We start from the raw sequence: 21,991 nt of genomic DNA, 5'->3' as shown, positions 1-21,991 counted from the left end.
GTCCCTCCAACCCAACTTGATGCTAACTCCACTCGACTTGGGTTCTAATCCTTACTTCAGTGGTAGACTCGGAGGAGTTTCAACACGAGGTCTTGGTTTCGATAACCCATCGGTGGTGAAATCCGACTACTGCGTGTGTGGGTGTGTAAAAAAAAAAAAAAACTCGACCCAACTCAACTGGGTCTTTGTGATTGGATTAGACTCAGTCTGGATTTGTCGAAACTAAGCCCGGACTTGGATTGGGTCAATCACGTTGGACTCAAACCGAGTTGGGTTGAATCCAGTTAAGGTCTATTTCAAAACCAGGTTGGATTGGGTCAGTCTTAACTCGGTTGAACTCGGCTCGATGCCCAGCTCTAATTAACTCAAATTAAACCAGCTAAATTGTGGATCCCATTGTCGTGGAGTTATATTCCAAAATTCAGATAACGTCTGATTTGTGTACACTTGTTGGTTGAAATTAAGGCCACTGGACGCTTTCCATTTTGAACCGTCCATTAAATGTCCACTAATCGGATAGTCACCTATTAAAATAATTTTCATTAAGCAATACATAGAATTTAGTATACATAGTTTAAATAGTTTAATTTAAATCATTTGTGCAATATTTAAGTAATTTATAAGTACCTATCTATCATCCATCACACTCTTCCTGAGTATCAAAGGTTTTCTCAGTAGTACACGTGCTTACATGACTATTGCCTGCTGTGGTGGGGCCCACCCAATTGGGTGCATGCATCAAACCAATGCATCACCCACCTTGATGAAACCGGGAGCGGATTAGGTGTTGGCCTGACTGTGTGGCCCACCTCTGCGTTTAATATCCACGCCATCCTTCAGTTTTTCCAGCTCATTTTTAGGCATGCTTGCAAAAATGAAGCAGATCCAATCTCAAGTGGACCACACCACAGGAAAGCGAACGTCCACCATTAAAAACTTCCTAGGCCCACCATAACATTTATCAGCTTGATCTAGATCTTTTGTTCCCAATAAGCATTATAACGGTGAGTATTCAATTCCTACTGTGTGGCTCACTAGATAGTTGGATATGCTTCATTTTTGGGACCATGCCCTAAAATGAACTGGGAAAACCGATGGACGGTGTGGATATACGCCACATACATCAAGGTGGGCCCCACGGCCAGGGCGATTCCCATTAAAATGTCAATCGGGTCACTCCAAATCCTCTCTCGACGAAATCGAAAACAACGGACAACCATCCAAAGATTCACGTGGTGGCCCACATGATGATGGTTGGATCGACCTGATTTTTGGGTGGGCCAACTTCCATGGTGGGCCCACCATTCTGGACAGGTTGGATGCCAGACACACAACACGGTGGGCCCCACGCGCAACCTTATACTTGAGGAAGTGATCTTCCGCATCGGATGTTTATATCTCTTTCTTTCTCCTCTCCTCTCCTCTCCGACGCAACTCTCTTCAGAAGCAAGCGAAAGGCCTCTTCTTCTAGTCAGCAGAATTCCAGATTTATCCTTCTGTTTTTAGGGAAATTCCCAACAAGTCCAATTGAAATGGTTAGTTCCTCTTTCTCTTTATGTAATTAGGGTTTTTTTTTTTTCCTACTCGATTTCTCTCGATATATGATTTTCCCCTGTAGTTTTTAGATTCTAGGGTTTTTTAGGGCCAGCTGTACGGTGAGATTGCGCTGGAGGTAAGTGGGTTTGGCCACATCCATGATGTTTCCAAAACTGGCTGCATTGACAGATGATCTGGAACGTTCATCTGGTGTGCTCTTCAGTGGATGGGGTACTGTGAGAATGTTATATCCTGTCCCTTGTATTTCGGACATTGAGGAGGCTGGTTAGGAAGAGTTGGTGAATGGTCCATGTTTGACTGGGGGAAAATCAAGCGGCTGGGATTGTCTTATTGCTGTGAATTTTTATTTTTTATTTTTTTAAATTTATTTATTTAAGAGTTGCCTGAATGGATTGATCTTATGGACAACACTGAATGGATTGATCTGGATCATCTGAGCTTACTTCGAGGTGGGGCCCCTTATGGATGACTGAAGTCGTTGTGCCTCAGGCGCTCCAAATGCAAAATGTCTAGGAGGGTCTTTTGGATTTGATGGGTTGATTGTATTGTTTTCAGGATCCTTTTAATCTGATGGTTTTGTACAAACCATTCATCACCATCACCATTACAATTTCTACAACCACTATTGCTACTGCAACCACCACCACTACCACAACTATTGTCGTTGTTTTTGAATGGTAACGAAAATATTTATTGAAACTGAACAAAATAAGGAAATGAAGAACCACTGAAAAGGGATGTTGAAGAATCCTCACTACATTCACAATACCAATTGCATCAAAGAGGCCTAATCGATATGAAGATCTTCACTATTAAGTAAATTAAGCTCAACTGCCCAAGAATCACTTTGCCCATAGCCCTGTAAGAAAACATCTCATTAGACTCAGCGCCATTGTTAAAGGTACCATAGGACTTTTCTGCTCTCTCCACGATGACCACAAACCAGCCAAAAATGCAAGACGACATAAAAGTGTCCTGTTTTCACTTACATTTGCTGAATTCCAAAATAATCTCTCTTACCAAACTGGGCATCACCCAGCAAATGCCAATAACAATTTAGAAAATCTGTCCATCCTTCATTGCGACCTTGCGGTGGATAAACAAGTGGTCAACTAATTCAGTGTTTTTGAGACATGTGATGCAAGCACTAGTAGTAATTGATCTTATTTCTTCTCAGATCATCATCTTTATCATCCTATGGGTGCATGGTGTGCAGTAAAGGCCGTTACGGGACTGTAAATGATGTTATGTAAAGGTAACGGTGGCAACTGTTACACATTATGGGTTCATAAAGGTCGTAATGGCCGCTATGAGAAAAATGACCCGTAAAGGTCATTACATCCCCCATAATGGCCCGCTAGACCCCTCGTAAAGGCTATAACGGCCCCATAACAGTCCATTACGGGGCTGATTCAGGTTCTCCGTTTTTTTTTTTTTTTTTTTTCAATAAAAAGGACACTGTAACATGACCATAATAGCCGTTACAACATGTTTCATAAAGGTAACGGTGGTAGTTGTTATGGCCACCGTTACCGCTACGGGATACCTTGCATGGTTGGCCTTTCCAAATCATTGATTTGAGGGTGGCAATCATGGATGGACTGCTTGCTCTAGCAATCTACTGTATTGGAAAAGCTGTCCAATCTTTTGCAGCTTATCAATTTAATGCAGACTGCATGAAGTTACTTTATGTGCGGGCCACTGTTGGCCTATCCGAGCCATTGATATGTTGTTGCTGTTCATGAATGGACATGCCCTAACAATCTCCTGTATGGGGAAAGCTGTCAAATCTTTGGTCATTTATCCATTGAATCAGGACCTGTTAGTGTATTCCTCCCAGCCATCTATGTGGAGGCCAACAAGGTTACAATTGTCCAGTTGTGGAGATTTCTGTGGAATTGTCCATCCATGATAGGGCCATCAGCTCAATGGTCTAGATCACCAAAACATAGGTCCTATGTGCACAAACTCTGTGCATAATAGTGAAGTTCTCTAGTTGTCACTGACCTAGAACCAACATCTTATTATTGTTGCTATTGAGATGTTATTCTGTATTATTTTTGTTCGAGATGACCCTTTGGATTTTGATGGTTGTATGCAAATATATAGTTTTTTAAAGTGGATTTTGATATGTGTTTATTGCTTTTTTTTTTTTTTTTTTAAAAAATAGATGGGTTTTAGATACTTATGCTTGGTGTATTGTTGTAGATTGGCAGGGGAGGAAGGGACAGATTCCGGGGCGAGTATCTGCCACGGTTCGAAGAAAAGTCCCACTTTGGACGGAAGGATGCTCCACCGTCGCGCCATCTCTGGGTGGGTAATTTATCACCTCATTTGACTGAGCCTGTCCTCACGGAGAAATTCTTGCGGTTTGGAGAGATCGACAGTATTGCTTTCCCCCCAGGCCGTAGCTATGCTTTTGTCAACTTCAAGAAAGAAGAAGATGCTGTGATTGCGATGAGAGGCCTCCAAGGTTTTGTCCTTGCTGGCATGCCGATGAAAATCGAGTTCACAAAGGGGGTTAGTTGTGTGAATCCCTGTTCACTCAGTTATTTACCGAGTTTGATTGGCAAAATTGGTTCAGAAGATTATAGACTAATAATGACACTAGATGTGCAGATGTGGTTGAGCTAATTACTTAATTACAATGTAACTATGAAGATCCAACAATCAAAAACTTGTAGGCACTCATAAAAAATGGAAAGAAAAATCTTTCAAGAAAAAAAGAAAAAGAAAAAGCAAAAAGAACATCAAATACTGGCACATTGCATAAGAGTTTGTATATTCAATCTCACCAACATCCCCATTTGAATTATCCAGCAATCAAATACTTATAGATATGGTAAAAGATGTATATTAACCTGACCAACGTTCCCATTTGAATTATCCAGCAGTCAAGCACCTCATTTAAATATGCTTTAACACCAAATACATGCATGTTAGGATGTTTAAACTGATCAAACAAATCTACACTGTGCCTTAAAACTTAGAATTGGTCCATATATAATTCAACAAGTGTTCAGAATTCAGTGATTTGGATGTTGCTGGGTTCATTGAACACTTCTATAGATCATATTGCAGTTGATAATGAAAAGAGAAACAACCCGACAATCAATGCAAGAAATAAAGTGCATGCTCTCATTGAGATAATAACCGCACGTAGATGAAGAATAAAATAACACAGTGAAATGGGATGTCTCATTGCATATGGAAAGATAACCTGATGTCTGATATGCTGCGCTATACTAATTCAATGAGGAGAATTGAGGACCCAATTAATTGCACATCCATTGATCTGTTATAAACCTTAATGCATCTCAGGAAAATAAGATAAAACCTTGCAATGGTGTTACTTTATACAATTAAAAGAAGCTGATGGACAACTATGTGTAGATGCACGGAAATTTGATGATTGGTGATCTAAGATGCCTTGTAATTTATGAACCAGTGGGTAGAGATGTGTTGCATGTGGTGAAGCTTTGAATACTTATTATGTAAAGGCATATGAAGTCACTGTGGGTGTTTCTCATTGAAGTTTTCATTACCGTGTTTAACGTTCATTAGATTTTCTTCAAAATTTATGGTGCCTTTCTCATTTGATTTGTTTTTCTGGCCAGTCTTCTATTAGATTGTGTGTAGTTCCAAGAATCTCAAATAGGCACGGTGTTAAATAATCTTAGATTGACTCTACTCTCATTAAGAGAATCAGTCATTTCCAACATTCAAAAGTGATACAGAGCATACCGAGTCATATCAGTACATAATTATTTTCTTGAATGGCCACAAAATTTTTACTAAAAAGATGAGTGGAGTCATATACGTTTGCATTTATTCATTCTTGTAGTTGTGTTGGATGTGTAGTTTTAGAGAGTTTACCTAAAGTTATTACATTCCAGAGCTAATGTAGTTTACATTTATAGAAGTCTCATCTGACTTGAATGAATCTTGAGTGTGGTCTCTTTTAAGCCTACATACAGCGTTGGCTGGGAATGCTTTCTTGGTAGCTAAGCTGTACAAGAACCTGTATCTAATCTAACGCATAATTCTGTTGTCATACAACCTCTCTATTGTTGTGTTGGATGGATTCATCCATCTTGTTGGACTCGTGAACACAACTATTTAATATCAATCACATAAGAAAGGTATAACCATTTATGTTGTTCATCCACTATGATCTATCATCAATAATCGTTCTACTTTCTGCACCAAGCAGTTTCTTGGTCCAAGCCTTTTCATTCTCCAAGTACTTCCTTGAAGTATGTAGGTCAAATGGCGTCAATCACTGTTTGATTCACCATTTAATTGCCACTTATAGCAACTAGTTTGATGGAATTTAACTTGTGGCATAGTAATTGTATTTGATCATCTGGCAGTACATATGCACTTGAACTTGTGTTTGATCATCTAGCAATACACATGCACATATGCATTTGAATTTGTTTTTGATCCCATGGCAACACGCAAATACTTATGCACATGAATCTGAGTTTGATACTCTGGCAATACAGATGCACATATGCACTTGAATTTGTGGGTGATCCTCTGGCAACTTACACGCATACTTGAATTTGTGTCTGATCCTCTTGCAATACACATGCACTCAGATTTGTACATAACATAAGCACCAGTGGAAGTAATGCACTTAATATCTGTGTACTCCCAACTCATCGTTTGTATATCATGGAAATCAAAGCATGGTCGATGGTCTTAGTAAATATTCCCACCGAATGAGCATCTCTGCATGATTTTTCACAAAGGCAATTAATGTTGAGTCCATTATTACGTAGCTAAGATACTGGTTGTTGGTCGTTATATCATTTGGCTGATCATAATAAAAATTATATGCATACATATGTAACACAAGTTATAAGCATACAAATTGCGATCCCTACTTTAGATAGTTATCGTCCAAAGGTGAGGTTGAACAAACATTCCCAATCATTGGTTAATGAATTTTGGAAGTCTTGAACTGTGAACTACATTTTTTTTTTGAAGATCACAAAGAAGTGATTTCAAACTGCAAACTACAAATTCAAACCCGAATTAAATGAATTGTGATTCAGGTAACTATGCACTGGACAATTTAAAAGTTGTTAAGGGTGTCAGAAAAAAAAGCTAATAAAGAGAAGGTTAATATTTTGCAAATTGTTGAGCTGCTCATTATTGCATTCAATGTGACCTCAATATTTACGCTTTTCTACTTCTAAAAATAAAATAAAATATTTACGCTTTTCTTGTTCCAATGGTTTAGCTCTAGGTTTGTGGTGATTTTAAATCTTTAGAATGTAACTGTAAATAAAATATCTCATGTCTTTTAAAATAAATAAATACATAAAAGATTTCTTTCTTTCTTTCTCTTGTGGAATATTTAGACTTAAAGAGTACCTTAAAAAAACACCTTATAATCAGTTATATCTCACATATCCTTCTCTCTATATCTAGTTAATTACCAAAAAAGACATCTTCTGGAGGAAGCAAAGACGAAAGCTGGCTGCTCTTTTTCGCGTGTCCATTGTTTTTTTTTTTTTTTAAAAAAATTATCATGTCTTAAGTAAAGATCAAACTTCATGTAACTGTCAGAGGACTGATGGCTTTTAATACTTATAATTGGAGAATGTAACATATCCAATGCATCCATAAAATGTTAAGTAGAATGACCTTCCATCTTTGCATTCTATGCAGTAGCAAGTCTATGCTTAACTACCACCTTGATGCATATGTAGTCGTAGTCGTGGTTTCAATTAATTCTCATCCATTCCATCTGCTCTAAAATTTTTAGTAAGTACATGAATAATTGTCTGAGCAAGGTACTAATAAATTTTTTGATCTCTCTCTCTCTCTCTCTAAAAAAAAAGTAGTCTGAACAAGGTCACCTGAGTTCAGTTGCAGATGGAGAAAGGACTTCAAAACCTAAATAACTTGCAAAATGCTTACTAGTAAGCTTCAAGATGCTCACCTCTGTTCTCTAGCAAGGAACATATAGATGGAACATGTACAATAACAGATTTTGGGCCTACAAATTTCAAGTGACTTCCTTTATATCTTCCTGAAATATAGCATGGCAAGAGGCGAGAGGGTTAGCCCTTGGTTTAACTTGCACCCTCCCACTGGCATGACAAAATCAACAAAGTCAATGAGGGCCTTGGTAAACAAGTTTATAATGATACGATCTGGCCATGTGATGCAACATGACAAAGATTTGTGAGCCTTGTAGAACAATCATTAATGGCAATCAACTACAAGGCAGTAGTTCCTGCATTTATATCCACTGTTTAGAAGAAATCCCAATATTGGCGTCTTATGGGTGAATAAATGTCAAGATCAAGAAATAGAGCATGAATCCTAATAATTGTGCTCCATGTGGTGTATATAGAATGATTATTGGCCTGTTACTTCGGAGCTCTCTTTGCTCCCTTTCTCTCTCAAGACATAGTGCTAAACTTCTTAAGAGAAAAACTAGCATCAGGATTTCTGGTAACGGAGCAGTTCAACACAATCTAGCAGGAGCAGGTGAACTACAATCTCCATATTAGTACCGCCTGGCACGCCTTTTTTAATAACCAAAATGAAACCAGCTCCGGAAAAAAATGTCATCCAAAGATAGAAGTAAGGTTCTCTACCTTTTAACAGCTTTCCATGGTTATCCATAACTGATGGATGGTTTGCTATGTTTCTGATTTGGAACAAGCATGCTGTGCAAAAAGCCAAAAATTCCAAAACATTTTAAAGTAACCTTATCACAGGAACATGTGAATCGTCTGCCTGTTGCTGACTTCATGATGCCTAGCCCCAAATAGAAAATGAAGTGATCCATTTTTTGAGAAGGAAACAATCATCATGCAAAGGCAGCCCTGGAATGCTCATGTCATTTACCAGCCTTTATGGTCTCAACTCTCAACTGAACGGTGATGAAGTAGGGTTCTGATTGTAACTAGCACAATAAACGCCAACTCCTATACTTGTTAAGAGAAATTTCAGACCAGGATGTGATAAACCACGGTTCCTCAGAGCTCCTATGCTCTTTCGCAATCCCCAAATAAAAAGACTAGCTTGAGTGAAAAAATTGTCATTCGAAGTCAGTCACAATGAAACACATCCCTGAATGTCCTTACCTTCCATGTCTATTTAAGGGCATTGCATGTCGGGAAGGACTTGCAGATCCATGCTACCACCATGTTGTATGGAACTTGTGTTTGTGTCATCAGCATACTTGAGTACTCCCAGCCCCTCTGTGTTTTGTCTACTGATCACCAACTCATGGCACATCAGCTCAATCATTATTTGCAACAATCTTTTGCCCAATTTGGCAGTTTTGGCACACAAGATGTTCAGCTATTGTCCTGATAAAAAAGAAAAAAAGAAGAGATGTTCAGATATGGCTCTGCATCAAGTTTCAACAAGCATATAAATTTTATTGTTTGTACAGAACACTGTTTATTTTATTTATTAGTTTTTATATGGTTGATTCCTTGCTTCTAGCCATTGTCAGATAAGATTAGACCATAATTCATACTACCTTCCAGATATCTACACAATAACCTGTAAAAATCATACGTGGTCATTGTTGCACTTGATATGGAGGTCATTGGAGTGGCTCAACATCTATTATCTGGACTTGAAAGGGGCTCAAACCTGTGACTGTCATTACATTGTTTTAATGTGTACACTTTCAGTATATGCGAACTGTTCTGATGTGTCAGAATGTGCAGTATATCTACTGATTATGCAGATGTCCAATGTAATTAACCAGTGCAATTATACAGCAAGGTGGTGTATTGGTGTGGTATTAGCAAGCTTAGTGTTAGATCTGCGACTCATGTGAATTGCATTTTGATGGCAATGAACTAACCCATGTTGCTCGAAATGATTGATCATTTACATGGAATCATAAACTCCAGCATCCTGTTCTATGCTTTAATGTTCTTTGGAAAAGTTGCTCCACATAAATCATTCAAAACCATTCCCAGATCAGAAGTCACGGGGAATAACCTGCAACACAATTCACTCAGTATATTCATGCTATTAGAAGTGTGATTTACCTACATCAGTGAATGGGGTTTACATAATCGAATCCAATATTATGTAATTGATGCTTTCGTCCGTAATAAACTGAACACTGTCTTGAACTCTAAACGATGAAATTTAGCATCAGCCATCTTGGAGTAACTGCTGGGTCTTTACCTTTTCATGCAGCAAAGCACCATACAATGTATATCATAAATATTTAAGGAAGAAAGTAATCTATTCAGTATGAAACTAAATTGTGCATCAAATGTTCCAATGTTTAGAAGTTATTGACATCCTATATAGAGTTTCAAAACCAGCACAAATTACACTACTTGAATGAAAAATAAATAAAGCAGTGTCAGGGGACTAAAACTGACTTGCTTACTAAACAGTAGAAGGCAACAGTTTTATGAGGACATACACATTGGACAAGGCATCAGAGACCACCCTGTGTCTTTGTTTTTTATCAGGCATTTTGTGGAAGGGCATTTGGTAATTCCTGTGATGCCAAGGTGTAGTGAATTCACTTGAGGAACTGGCAATATTGTGGGGAAGCGTTAGTATTGTGGCCCAATGTTTTGTATCGATTGATTTCAAACTCCAAGGGTGATTCTAGATCCATTTGAAAGTTGTATGTCTATGATCTGTCCTTCCCCCCAACCCCTCTGGCTTGCTTGTTTCCTTCTATATGACTTAATCCCAAAAGTTCAATTTATTTATTTTTAATTAGGGCATCAGGGCCACTTACTAGCTGAATGCCCATGGCAAGGATCAATCCTGGGTCACACCCCAGGAGAGAGCTGGGTGTAAAGTTCAATCTAAATTGGTGCTGCATCAGAAATTTTTGTTGGCTGGGAGGATCAATAGAAAGGTTCTTTTAAAAAAATAAAATAAAAATAAATAAAATAAAATAAAATTAACAAAAAAAATAAAAAATAAAAAGAATATCAATAGCAATATTCTTAGTGAAATTGAGTTAAATGTTAGTAAAGCAGGACATGATAATGTTTTATGACTATCTTTGAATGATGGATGCTGAGCCTACCTCGCCAGGAGCATATTAGTAGTAAGGCGTGCACCTAAGTCAGCCTTCAGATGTTAGTGGATCGAGTAATCGCTGTGTCTGAAAGAAATCCTTCTTGCTTGAGGTCTGACATGGTTCAAGGTAATCAATTGAGCAAAGTAGAAATAGTGTCATTGAGGGAGATTCCGGATTCACTTTAAGGACCAAAGTGTGATCAGCTTTAGAGATGAACTGCTATATGATTATGGGGCACACTTCTCCCCCTTGCAAAAAAGAGAAGGAACTGCTCTAGAGCCGGAAGGCAGGAAGCAAGCTTTTCTCCCAAACTCGCTTTCAAGGGCTGTGCAGTTTACCTAATCCTTGCTCATTTTTCTGAAATTGACTCAGTTAAATGAATCGGATGTCTCATTTGCTGTGAGGGGCGTAGCTGGACTGCTTCATAGGTAACCAGGGCATGCTTCTCCCTTTTGATAATCAGGGCACACATAACAAATAGTGATGCACCCAACTTCACCTAGCTAAGGAGTCCTTGGTGGCCCTCACTAACACCCCAACCAAACAAATTAGTGTCCAGTTGGTATAAACGGATGGTTAGAAACAATATTGGCAACTGTCCACAGTCAACAGTCGAAAGCCAGCATTTATATGCATTAGCCATCCAATGAGTGAAAATCACTTTGCTGGACGATTATGCGTTGTCCAAAAACAAACATGTATGCTTGTAATTAGATATGTCATATAAAAGCCAAACGTTGGATGATAGTGGATTCAGTTATTCAGAAACATTGTGGACTCTCATCTAGGATATCAATCCTCTAGGCAGGATGGCAACATAAATCTAATTATATCAAATTTCAAGCTTTCTTTCGTATCTCAATATTCACCAACTCATTATTGTCTTTCCTCAGGCTGACTTCTATATGTGTTTTTGAAGGGCCCTTGGGAAAAATCCAGATGACTTTCTAAGGTCGATAATTTCTCTTTTAACCTGCACATGAGAATGACCAAGTTCTTTTTGTTGCAGCAGCAGGTAGAGCTGTAGCCAGTTGGAGGGGTGCTACATCTGATAGTAAATATAGTTACTCTAGTTGCCCACTGAGTTCTTCAGCTGTCAAATTTCTCACTGTTGTGTCAAGTATCTCACTATTGCGGCAAACACCAAGTTGTCAAATCAGCTATTTGAGCTGTTGCTTTCTTCTTCTTCTCCTTCTTCTTCTAGGGTTTTCTTGAGTTCATACTCTTTACTGAGTAGAGGATTTTAAATTCTGTGATAGTTTGTTGTTTAGCAGAGAGTATGAAATCCTTATGAATGTTTTGCGAAAAGTGTATTGCTAGTATAGATATATATTCCCCCCTCCTGTGGTCGTGTTCTTTTCTTTTTAGATTTAAACATTTTAAGTATAATTGTGGTAGCCTTATATACTTTCGTAATTAGTATTGTTGATTCAATGCCCACGACCAATGTTATTGGCCTTTTCAGATGGCCTAAAGTTCTAACACAATTTTTTAAACTTGTAATTAGCATTGGTTCATTTATCTTGGAGAGCTTTTAATTACAGGAAAGATCGTCAACGTCATCACATGGTGAGGAATACCCACAAAGTAGGGATGATAGGCGCTCTGCCGAACATGGAGAGCCATTTTCTCATAAAGATTCAAGAATACGCCAGGCCAGTCCTGAAACCTATCGTTTTGACAAGTCCAAGGGGGATAAGAACGCTGAACCAAGCGAGGTGTTATGGGTAGGGTTTCCTTCGTTCTTGAACATTAATGAGACTATTTTAAGAAGGGCTTTTTCCCCATTTGGTGAGATTGAGAAAATCACTGCATTTCCTGGTCGTAGCTATGCATTTGTGCAATTTAGGAGTATAGCGGCTGCTTGCAGAGCAAAAGAAGCTCTTCAGGGGAAACTATTTGACAATCCTCGTGTGAGTATATGCTTTGCAAAGAGCGAACTTGGCCCATCAGAACGTGGGAGGAATTCAATGAATGGCCCGTTCCCGCATTTCAACTCTTACGGTCCTTCCGGGCTGGGTGGACAGGCTGTCGATAATTTTAGACCAGACAGAAATCTTGGGAATTCAACTGGAGAATTTAGTTCGGCATCTCCTCGCTTCTTTCCAAATATGGATAAGATGCCTAGAGATTCTGGTGCCTTTGGTTTCAGTAGAAACAGTTCTGCACAGACAGGCACGAGTGGTTCCTTTGACCGGCGACCATCAGAAGATATATATGAACACCACAGAAGTCCTGCAGTAGATAGGGGTGCATTTGGGCATGATTTTCCTCCAGAGAGACCTCGAAGAAACCCATTTTTTGGTGAGACCTGGGAATTGCCAGAAGAACCTTTTCCCTTCCGGGAAGCAAAAAAACTAAAGACTAGCTCGCTTCCTGATAAAGAACTTCCCGAGTATCCATTCTCTGATTCAGAACATGAAAAGCAACATATTCGACCGCCAAAGTTTTTCTCGGATTTGCCAGAAAATGAGTCCTACGATAAAAACTTTGCTTCTGGGCCTTTTGATTATAAACGGATTCCGGATCACTTGAAAAATTTACCCCGTCCACAGGCAGAAAGAGACGGTTCTTGGAAAACCCATGATAGTTTTGAAGGTGCCGGTTCTTTGCCTGCAAAGCCCCTCAAGTGGCAGCAACCATTCACACCTGACTCTCATCATTCTCCTTTGAACGAGGAGTGGAAGTGGGAGGGAACGATTGCGAAGGGAGGGACTCCAGTCTGTCGTGCCCGTTGCTTTCCTGTGGGAAAAGTCCTGGATGTCATGCTGTAAGTTGTACTGAGCACTTTTAATATATTCTTGTGAACTTTGACACATGAAGCTGGTATTTCACTCCGTTAACATATTGGTAGTTTTCATCTGGAATAACTAATAGCAGGAACATGGTTGTAGAGAGTTTGAAATATGTGGTTATGTGGAACATATTTGGAACCCATTATCATTTAGTAAATGTCCAATGTCCATTTGAGCATCTGTTTGGCCAATAAAAACTGTAAATGCAGGTCACATTTTGGTTAGCTAAATCATTCATATAGTTGGTCTGAGGTGGATGGGAGACGTCCAGAAAATCCCTCATTGGATGATCCTAACCATCGGGTTGGGTCCCTATTGAATGTGGACCATTTGTTATTGTTGTCCATTTTCTTCAGGTGGCCAGGATCATCTGATGAGGGGGGTACTGGTTCAATCCTGTTTCCATAATGTGTGCCACAACCACAAGACCAGCAACTTAAGTTACTGAAAATGTGGCCCCACCTACACCTGTTCGATCAAGCAGAAAACATTGCTTCTGGGGGAGCATGTTATAATTCCTTCTTAGCACATACATAAGACTTGCAAGGCATTATACCTGTGCTCATTTGCCCACCCACCATAACAAAGCACATTACATAGCACGTCTCTCAATAATGAATAATAGAAGTGTAATTTTTGATTTTCTTATGCTTATTTTGTTTTACATGCTTAGCACGTATCTTTTTTAAAGTAGTCTGCTCACTGTTTTAGTTGAAAGGTTATCAGCTCATTGTTTTAGTTTGGTACCAATGCAACAGGCCTGAGTTTTTAAATTGCACCGCAAGGACTGGTCTCGATATGCTTGAAAAACATTTCTATCAAGCAGCTAGTTTTTGGGTGGTCTTCTTTGTTCCAGGAAGCGATGCCGATATCATATTTTACAATGAGTTCATGCACTATCTGGGGGAGAAGCAGCGAGCAGCGGTTGCCAAATTGAGCGAGAAGACCACTCTATTCCTTGTGCCACCATCAGAATTTTCTGAGAAAGTTCTCAAAGTACCTGGTAAAGTGAGCATCTCTGGTGTAATTTTAAGGTTCCAGCACCCCAGTTCAAATTATGGCTCTCTCCATCATCCCCTTGAAACCATGGATTCAAAACTACCACCCCGAGTAATGGATGGAGCAGCCTTCCATGAGGATATGTCATCATACCGTAAGGCAACCTCTCCGGGTCTCATGCCATCTTCTTGGGGCGGTCAAAGCTATATCGGCTCCTCATCAGAGCCTTTCCCTTCATCCACTTCTTCTTTCCCATCACTACAAAAACAAGGAGTTGTCAATCTTCCTCAGTCAGAGAAAGCATCTGATTCCCTCAGTGAGAGTAGGTACGACCAACTTCATCACAATAATCCTACATTGCAATCGAATTGGTCTCCTCTCCAAATGCGGAATCAGAATTCTAGTATGGGAAGTTTTCCATCCCTTTCCTTTGATGAGTCCATGGCACAAAAATATCTTTCTGGAAAGCCCGCAGCTGTGCAAGAATCAGCTTCAAATCAGTATACACCCACCAATTCTGGTCTCCCTTTACCTAACAGCAAACCTCAGCTTTCTTCGTCTACACCTGTTCTGCCTCTGCAACCTGAACAGCTTGCACAGCTTGCAACACTTCTTGGGCAACGGCAACAGCTGGTGAAAGCGCCTGTTCCATCATCAGGGGAAGATCGTAACCCATCAAGTGTTCCGAATCAGCCAGAACAGGCATTTACATCCGCCCCGAATCTTGCTCTGCAGAATCATGCTTCTGCATCTTCTGACTCTTTGACTGCCCAATTCAATCAAGTGCAGCAGCTGCAACAGCAGCAACATGCATCCAATGTTTCTGCAGTTACTCAGGCAAATTGTACAGAGTTACCAACTCCACCTGGGAGTTCTGGAGGCCAGGGGAATCAACAGCTGCAAAATAGCAGTCGGGAGGAGACAGAAACAGATCCACAGAAACGCCTCCAGGCGACATTGCAGCTGGCTGCAACTCTTCTTCAGCAGATCCAGCAGCAAGCGAAGGCTGCCGACCAACGGTAATTCCTTTAAAAGGTAAGCATTATCTCATCTGCCAACAATGGTTTGCTTTGTGTAACAATTGAGATTATCGTAGGATGAAATGGTTGGCTTAATGGCCTGTACGCTCCCTAGAACATGTTGTGTGTTGCCTTATTAATTTCTTCATTTAGCATCAAAATCTTCTTTTAGGCTGGATAATATTTGCTTTTTTCCATCATTTCTTAGATGGCGATGACTGGTCCACATGTGCATGGCATGAATGTACATCAATCCAAACCATCCAGGTTGAGGTTGTGGTTCCAATATGGACAGTGTATTTCCTGAGAATCACACTGATTGGATGAATCCAAGCATCCAATTGGTGGAGGCCATCAAATGCATGGTCAGAAGGAAAATTTTCCATTGTGCAAATTATACAGCAATATCAGATGGTTGAGGCTCAGTTTGGAATTGGATGTAAATTACTACTGTGCTTTATTTATGTGACACCTACTGTTATTGAGAAGGGAGATGATATGGTAGAAGTGAAAAGGCGAAATATGATAGAGCCATCTCTCCACCAGACACATGGCAGGTTTATGTATCAATCGGGTCCACTGGCACTAGGACAGATGGCTGATGTTAAAAATAAAAGCCATGAGACAATCCTATCCACCTAGATTGGGCTATTTTGCATGCGGTGTGATGGATGAGTCGCCCCTATTTATGAACTAGTGGAAAATTGCTAATTGGTAGCCTTAGCTTGTTTTCTTCCATCTATACATGTGCCATGAAGGTGTGGAAGAAAAACCCATGAATCTGGGAAATGGTTCCTGTGCAGTTATGCATTCCTATGGGAAGTCTTCCATGAATCCTCACAAGATAAGCCATTAATCAGACGTTATGCATTCCTATCGGAAGTCTTCCATGAATCCTCACAAGATAAGCCATTAATCAGACATAATTGCTGCTTTCCCGTTTATGAGTTAAAAAAAAGGATCACACACACACAAACACCCAATAGAGAATAATATCATTGTGAAATGTGTACGATTCCTTTTAAAGTACTTATAAAAAGCATAAACTATGTTTCTCTTTAGGAGTTTTTTGATTATACCTCTCTACCCTTTTCGTATACTGCAAATAACATCCCTGCTTATGCATATTTGTAAATACCCTCATGTTTTTTTTACCACTAGACAAAAAGCCCCTTTCCACTATTCTGACTTTTAACTTAGATTAGTTGAAATAGGAAATGACTGTTTTAAGCCCACTTAAATGCCATCATCTACTTTCCTCTCTCTCAGCCCCTTTGCTTGTCTGCCATCTTTCTCACACCATCCCTCATCTCTCACTCGGGCCATCTTTCTCCCTTCTGCCATCTCTCCCAGCTATTTCCTCTCCAACTGATTATCTTGGAGAACCAAAAACTCTGTTTTTTTTTTTTTTCTATTTGATTTTCATCTCTAAAGCTTGGAAATTAGAGAAGCCATCTACAGACAACTCAACTCACCACATGGGACTGACACTCCCATTGTCATTTTCAGTCCCTTTTGATCACCCAGCAGTCTCCTCCGTTCTCCGATTCCAAGAAAAACCCATCGTAACCATCATCATCATCATCGTCGTCATCTAAGCCTTGTTCCAACTAATTGGGGTCGGCCACGTGATTCCATTTCCATCCACTCTTTCAAGGGCCATAACTTAAGTTAGACCATAGCTCAGTCTTTTCTTACTACCTCCACCCTCGTCCTTTTGGGCCTTCCGCTAACCATTTGTTCAGAAATTATCTATAAAATTCCATGAAAACCCATTATTTTTTAGCATCTATTCAAATTTTCAAATACCAATTTGCTCCTCGAATCTGTAAAATCAATGAAAATCTATGAGACTACGATCAATATGCTTTCAATAATCTCACTGTAACTCTTAAGGAAACTGCTGTATCTTCAAATATTATTTTCCCTGCCATTTTCCCCACAAACCTGATAAACCCATTCATCAAAACTCAAACTAATTTTCAGCAATCTCTTTACAACTACAAGAAGATCTTCATCACCATCTATTATAATCTCATTTTTTTGCCACATTCTCCCAATCTATGCAAAATCCCTCAAACTTCAATTTTTCAGCAATCTTTCTGCAACACCAAGGAAGTAACCGTCATTTACTCGAATCTCATTTTCTATGCTATCTTTCTCCCAAATCCATGAAAACCTACCAACTATCCTCATTTTTTTTTTCAACACTCTATTTGCAACTCCAGGAAGACCGTCTTCACCATGTATTTTGATCTCACTTATTTTGCTATTTTCTCCAAATCCACGAAGACCCATTCACCAAACTTCAATATTTTTCAGCACGCTCTCTGCAACTCCACACTAAAACCACCATCACTTTCCAAGAACCTTTAGCATGTCATTTTTTCTGCAAATGAATGAAACCTATCTACCAAAACAACCTTTTTTCTTTCTTCTCTAGCAATTGCCTGAAAACCAATCAAATTCAATTCTACTTTTCAACTGCTGTATCAAAGCTCTTTGCAACTTCATCTGTTCTCATCAAGCAAAAGTCCATTTCTTCCTGCCGGTTTTATGCACTGAAAGCAACAACATAGTGAAAAGAGAGAAGAAGAAAAAAAGAAGAAGATTCTGCACATATTTTCTGCCAATTTGAACCTATTTCTACATTTTTCATCAGAACCAGCGGCAAACATGGAAACAAGACATCTAAAAATTAACCATGTGTTCCTAGTTTCCTTGTGGGAACTGAGTATGCTTTTGAAGTGCACTCGAGCGAGTACACCACACTTAGTGGCTATGCTAGCCATCTATCCACAGTACGCGTGGCAGGGCTATCTATCAATTGGGACCGTCCATTCAGTGGACACAATCCTTGGTTGACCCATGTTTTAGCAAGGAAAGTTGCGAGACAATTTCATCTGTTGCTTTTCTCAACCTTTCTGCACTGAACATCAGCGCTAACAAATTTTGTTTCTACCATCTATTTATGGGCTAGTGATGAAATGATTCAGATTATCCCATCAATTTATACTTTGAAACACGGGCAATCTGGAGGAGTCTCCATAAATATCACTTCATTCATTTAATTTCCGTTGCAGAAAGTAACCTAGGGTGTTGGTTAGAACATATACAGAAAAGGGTTGGTAGTATTTAGAAGTACACACACGAGATGTTATTTGTAGGATATAGAAAACAAAGGGTGGGTATATGCAAAAAACCCTTTCTTAGTCATACAATGAGAAACCTGTTTTAGATAAAAAAGAAGAAGAAGTTATCAGCTTCATTCAACACCATTTAGAACTAATGCGTAGCTTTTTATCTGGCTTTTGTGCCTGTACATATGCTGTTCCTTTATATCTTGATTCAGTTTAGAAATGTAGGGTTAGGATTAAGAATCTAGGCGAAATTGGGTATTTGGAGTTTTGAGCTAAGAAGAATTTGCAATTTAAGGGGATGTTTGGATTCACTGAAACATAAATTGAGGAAAAGCCAATTTCCTGCTTGTTAGATGAGCTGATAGAGACAATGTAGTGTGCGTGAGTGATCTAGGGTTCAATACCTGATAGTGTTACCTTTTAAAAAGAAAAGGAGGAAAAGCCATTTATGTGGAAATGATGTTTGCGTTGTTTGTTTTCCTAAATTTTTAGGAAGCGTCGTAGTTTCTGTTTCTCTCATTTCTTGAAAAATGCCTTTTTTTTTTTGTTTCCTTGCCCACGGCAGTCACGTGTTCTACCGCCCTTCTTCCAAGTGCCCCACTGGTGGAACCATCCATCTTCAAGTGCCTCAAATGTGCCAGAGTGCTGTCCTCCATATTAAAGCGCCACTTGTTCGCTAATGGGCCACATACACAACATGTGCCACCATTCATCTTTTGCTATCCCACGTGTTAGTGTGCCACATACTCCAATGTGCCATCCTCATCTTCAAATGCCACCATGTGTGCCAATTTGCCATATGTGCTACGTGCCACATGGCCACCATCCATCTTTTACTGCTTCACATGTGCGACATGTGCCTGTGTGTGAGATGTGCAACATATGCTGCTGACTGCTTTCAAGTTCCCCACAAGTAGGACATCCATTCAAGTGCCTCATATTTATGCCATGTGCCAGAATCCATCTTGAAGCACCATGCATCTACCAATGTGCCACATGCAAGACACAACTTCCCATTCTTAAGCATTCCACTTATGCCCCAAGTGCCAACATAGCACATGTGCAATGCATGCCACCATCCATTTTCAAGCAGTCCACATGTGCCAATATGTCACAACTCACAAGCCAACTTCAGTGCACACGTGTCATAGACTGTTTTCAAGCAAAGTTTTGGTAAAATAGATTTGGAAATGGAGGAAAATTTTTCGAGGAAATCTTGTTGAAACAATCAAAGGAAATGGCATTTCCTCTCTCACCCTTTTCTAGAAATGGTATTTCCTAATGTTCAAAAGAAAAAAAAAGAAAAAAAAGAAAAGAAAAAGAAAAGAAATGGTATTTCCTGAAAAATGCTATTTTCTTAAAATTTTTTTTTTTCTATGAATTCAAACAGGCCCTAGAATAGGGTTTCTAGGTTTGGGAAAATGGGGGAGTTCGAAATTCTAGGATTTTGTGAATTTGTTGAAATGGTGATGTAGATGTAAGTTTTTGGATATGGTGTATAACTATTAAATAAATCAATATATAGTTGTATATGTAATACTATGATATATAATAAATAAAAGAATTGCTCAGGGATTCTCTAGGCTTGCGCCCATTTAGGTGCGACTAGGTGCTTGGGAATTCGAGGGGCACTTGTGCCATGCGAGTAGCGTTTTACTACCCTGATTTTTCATCCTCTGATCTGTTGAATGTAACAGCAAGCACCAACTGATGTTCTCGTTCCGTATCATGATTTTTTGAGCCATGAGCAGGGTATTATAGCGTTTGGAGCCTTTGGTTCAGCATTGGTCGGGAATTTCCCTGTTCAAAGATCCAATCCTTTGATTGGTAGCTTACTAAGGTATGGTTGGGAAGAAAATATATAGCAAAAGTCTGTTTTGGCAATAGGTCAGAACTGTTAGGATGTTCAAGCTAGGAAATTTGTGGAGCATGCACAATCCACTGAGGGATTAGATCAGCACTCTGGATCACCAAGCCATGGGCCCCACATCTATGAAACATTGTGACCATACATTTGCACGAGTTCAAGACCTTACATTTCCCCTTCAGTTTCACTCCCGTTTGGCAACACGAGGCCCCCCATTTGGGGTTCCCAAGCTATTAAAATTTCTTCTTCCAGACTAAAGAGAACAATGTGAAAAAAATGCTGATGCTCTTTATAATTGAATTATACAATATCTGCTCCTATTTATGTTGAGATTTATTAATGCACATTACTATTGTTTTTTTTTTTCTTCTTCTTCTTCTTCTTCTAAGGTATCTACTTACTGAAATTACAGCACTGATGCATAGCTCATGATGGAAAGTGAATGTGCATGGACCCTGCATGGAATTCTGGTTAGCCAATCTACCTTTTAGACCTCGTCTTTTTGAAAAGCTTAAGCGGGCCGTCTAGACTAGGATCTCCCAGTTGGTGCAGTGTTCTCATCTTTGACACTAGTAAGTTTTGGTTTCCTTTAACAACATCAAATGTAGAAGGAACACTATTGTTTTGCTAAGCCATGATTTTAGGTAAAGTGCGCCATGATAAAAGGACGTGATTCAATAAATGCGTCCGTTGTTGATTTTGTGATCAGCCATGAATATTTTCATTTGTTGCCAGGTACAAGTATTTTTATTTTTATTTTTTATTTTTTATTGTTCTGTGGTACATTTAGAAAGGGGCTTTACCTAATGTGATGGAGTCCCGCTTTATGCATTTTAGTGCTATGTATTTTTGGACTGACAGCTATATCTGTCGGGGGCAAATCATCAGGACTGTCGAGATCATCTAACCATGAAGCCAGTTATTCATTTTGGGGCAACTCAGATGGATTGTCCAGGTCGTCTTACAATGAATCCATGTTCCCGAGAGTCGAAATTGTCTGCATAATTAACTTGGAAGAAATTTCCCCTTTTTATTGCTCGACAATGCACTAGAATTATCCTTCTATCAAAGTCCACAAATTATTCTGATCTTGGCACTTTAAACATGTTCCTTAGTGGACCATCATCATAGGAAAAAAACAAGGGAATACATGTTTCTACTTCAGTAATAGGGTATTTGCAGATTCTCAAATGTGTTACGACATTCTCGATTTGCAGTTTGGAGGAAAATAAAATTCTAAAGTAGGTTGGAGGAAAATGAAATTCCCAACTGTTCTTAATGTCCATCCAAAATAGGGCAATTGCAGTCCATCGAGACATTGATACAAGCCTAACACGTTGTGGGAGGGGCAGTCTATTGAGACTATCCATCTGGTGTTTCTCGTCTTTGCATGCACTAACATTGAAAATCGCATTCAACGGTTAATGCTATCATAGATTGGCCGCTTTAAAATGGATGAGTGGGAAAGATGGTTAGATGAATGAAAACTTCCATCTTGCGGATGGGCCGCAGTGGTCTTGTCCCATCCCTTTCTCATATAAGTCACACCATTTTAAAAATAGTGGTGA

At 39.3% G+C, this 21,991-nt stretch overlaps 1 protein-coding gene across 2 annotated transcripts; it reads left to right on the top strand.

The window, feature by feature from the left end:
• The first annotated feature begins 1,253 nt into the window (after positions 1-1,253).
• LOC131257781 (flowering time control protein FPA) lies at positions 1,254-21,186 on the top strand. Of its 2 annotated transcripts, none has more exons than XM_058258668.1 (5): positions 1,254-1,535; positions 3,766-4,077; positions 12,148-13,373; positions 14,157-15,432; positions 20,813-21,186. In XM_058258668.1, the coding sequence occupies exons 1-4, from the start codon at positions 1,389-1,391 to the stop codon at positions 15,418-15,420; spliced, it is 2,949 nt and encodes a 982-aa protein (XP_058114651.1). In that variant the 5' UTR covers positions 1,254-1,388; the 3' UTR covers positions 15,421-15,432; positions 20,813-21,186. The 2 variants fall into 2 exon arrangements, with proteins under 2 accessions (XP_058114651.1, XP_058114648.1); XM_058258665.1 differs by having other exon boundaries at positions 1,265-1,535; positions 20,836-21,186.
• The last annotated feature ends 805 nt before the right edge of the window (positions 21,187-21,991 follow it).

This window comes from Magnolia sinica, chromosome 10 (genome assembly GCF_029962835.1).
Source record: "Magnolia sinica isolate HGM2019 chromosome 10, MsV1, whole genome shotgun sequence".
NCBI classification, from domain to species: Eukaryota; Viridiplantae; Streptophyta; class Magnoliopsida; order Magnoliales; family Magnoliaceae; genus Magnolia; species Magnolia sinica.
Note: the sequence above shows the minus strand (reverse complement) of the source record. Positions and strands in the feature narration are given on the sequence as shown.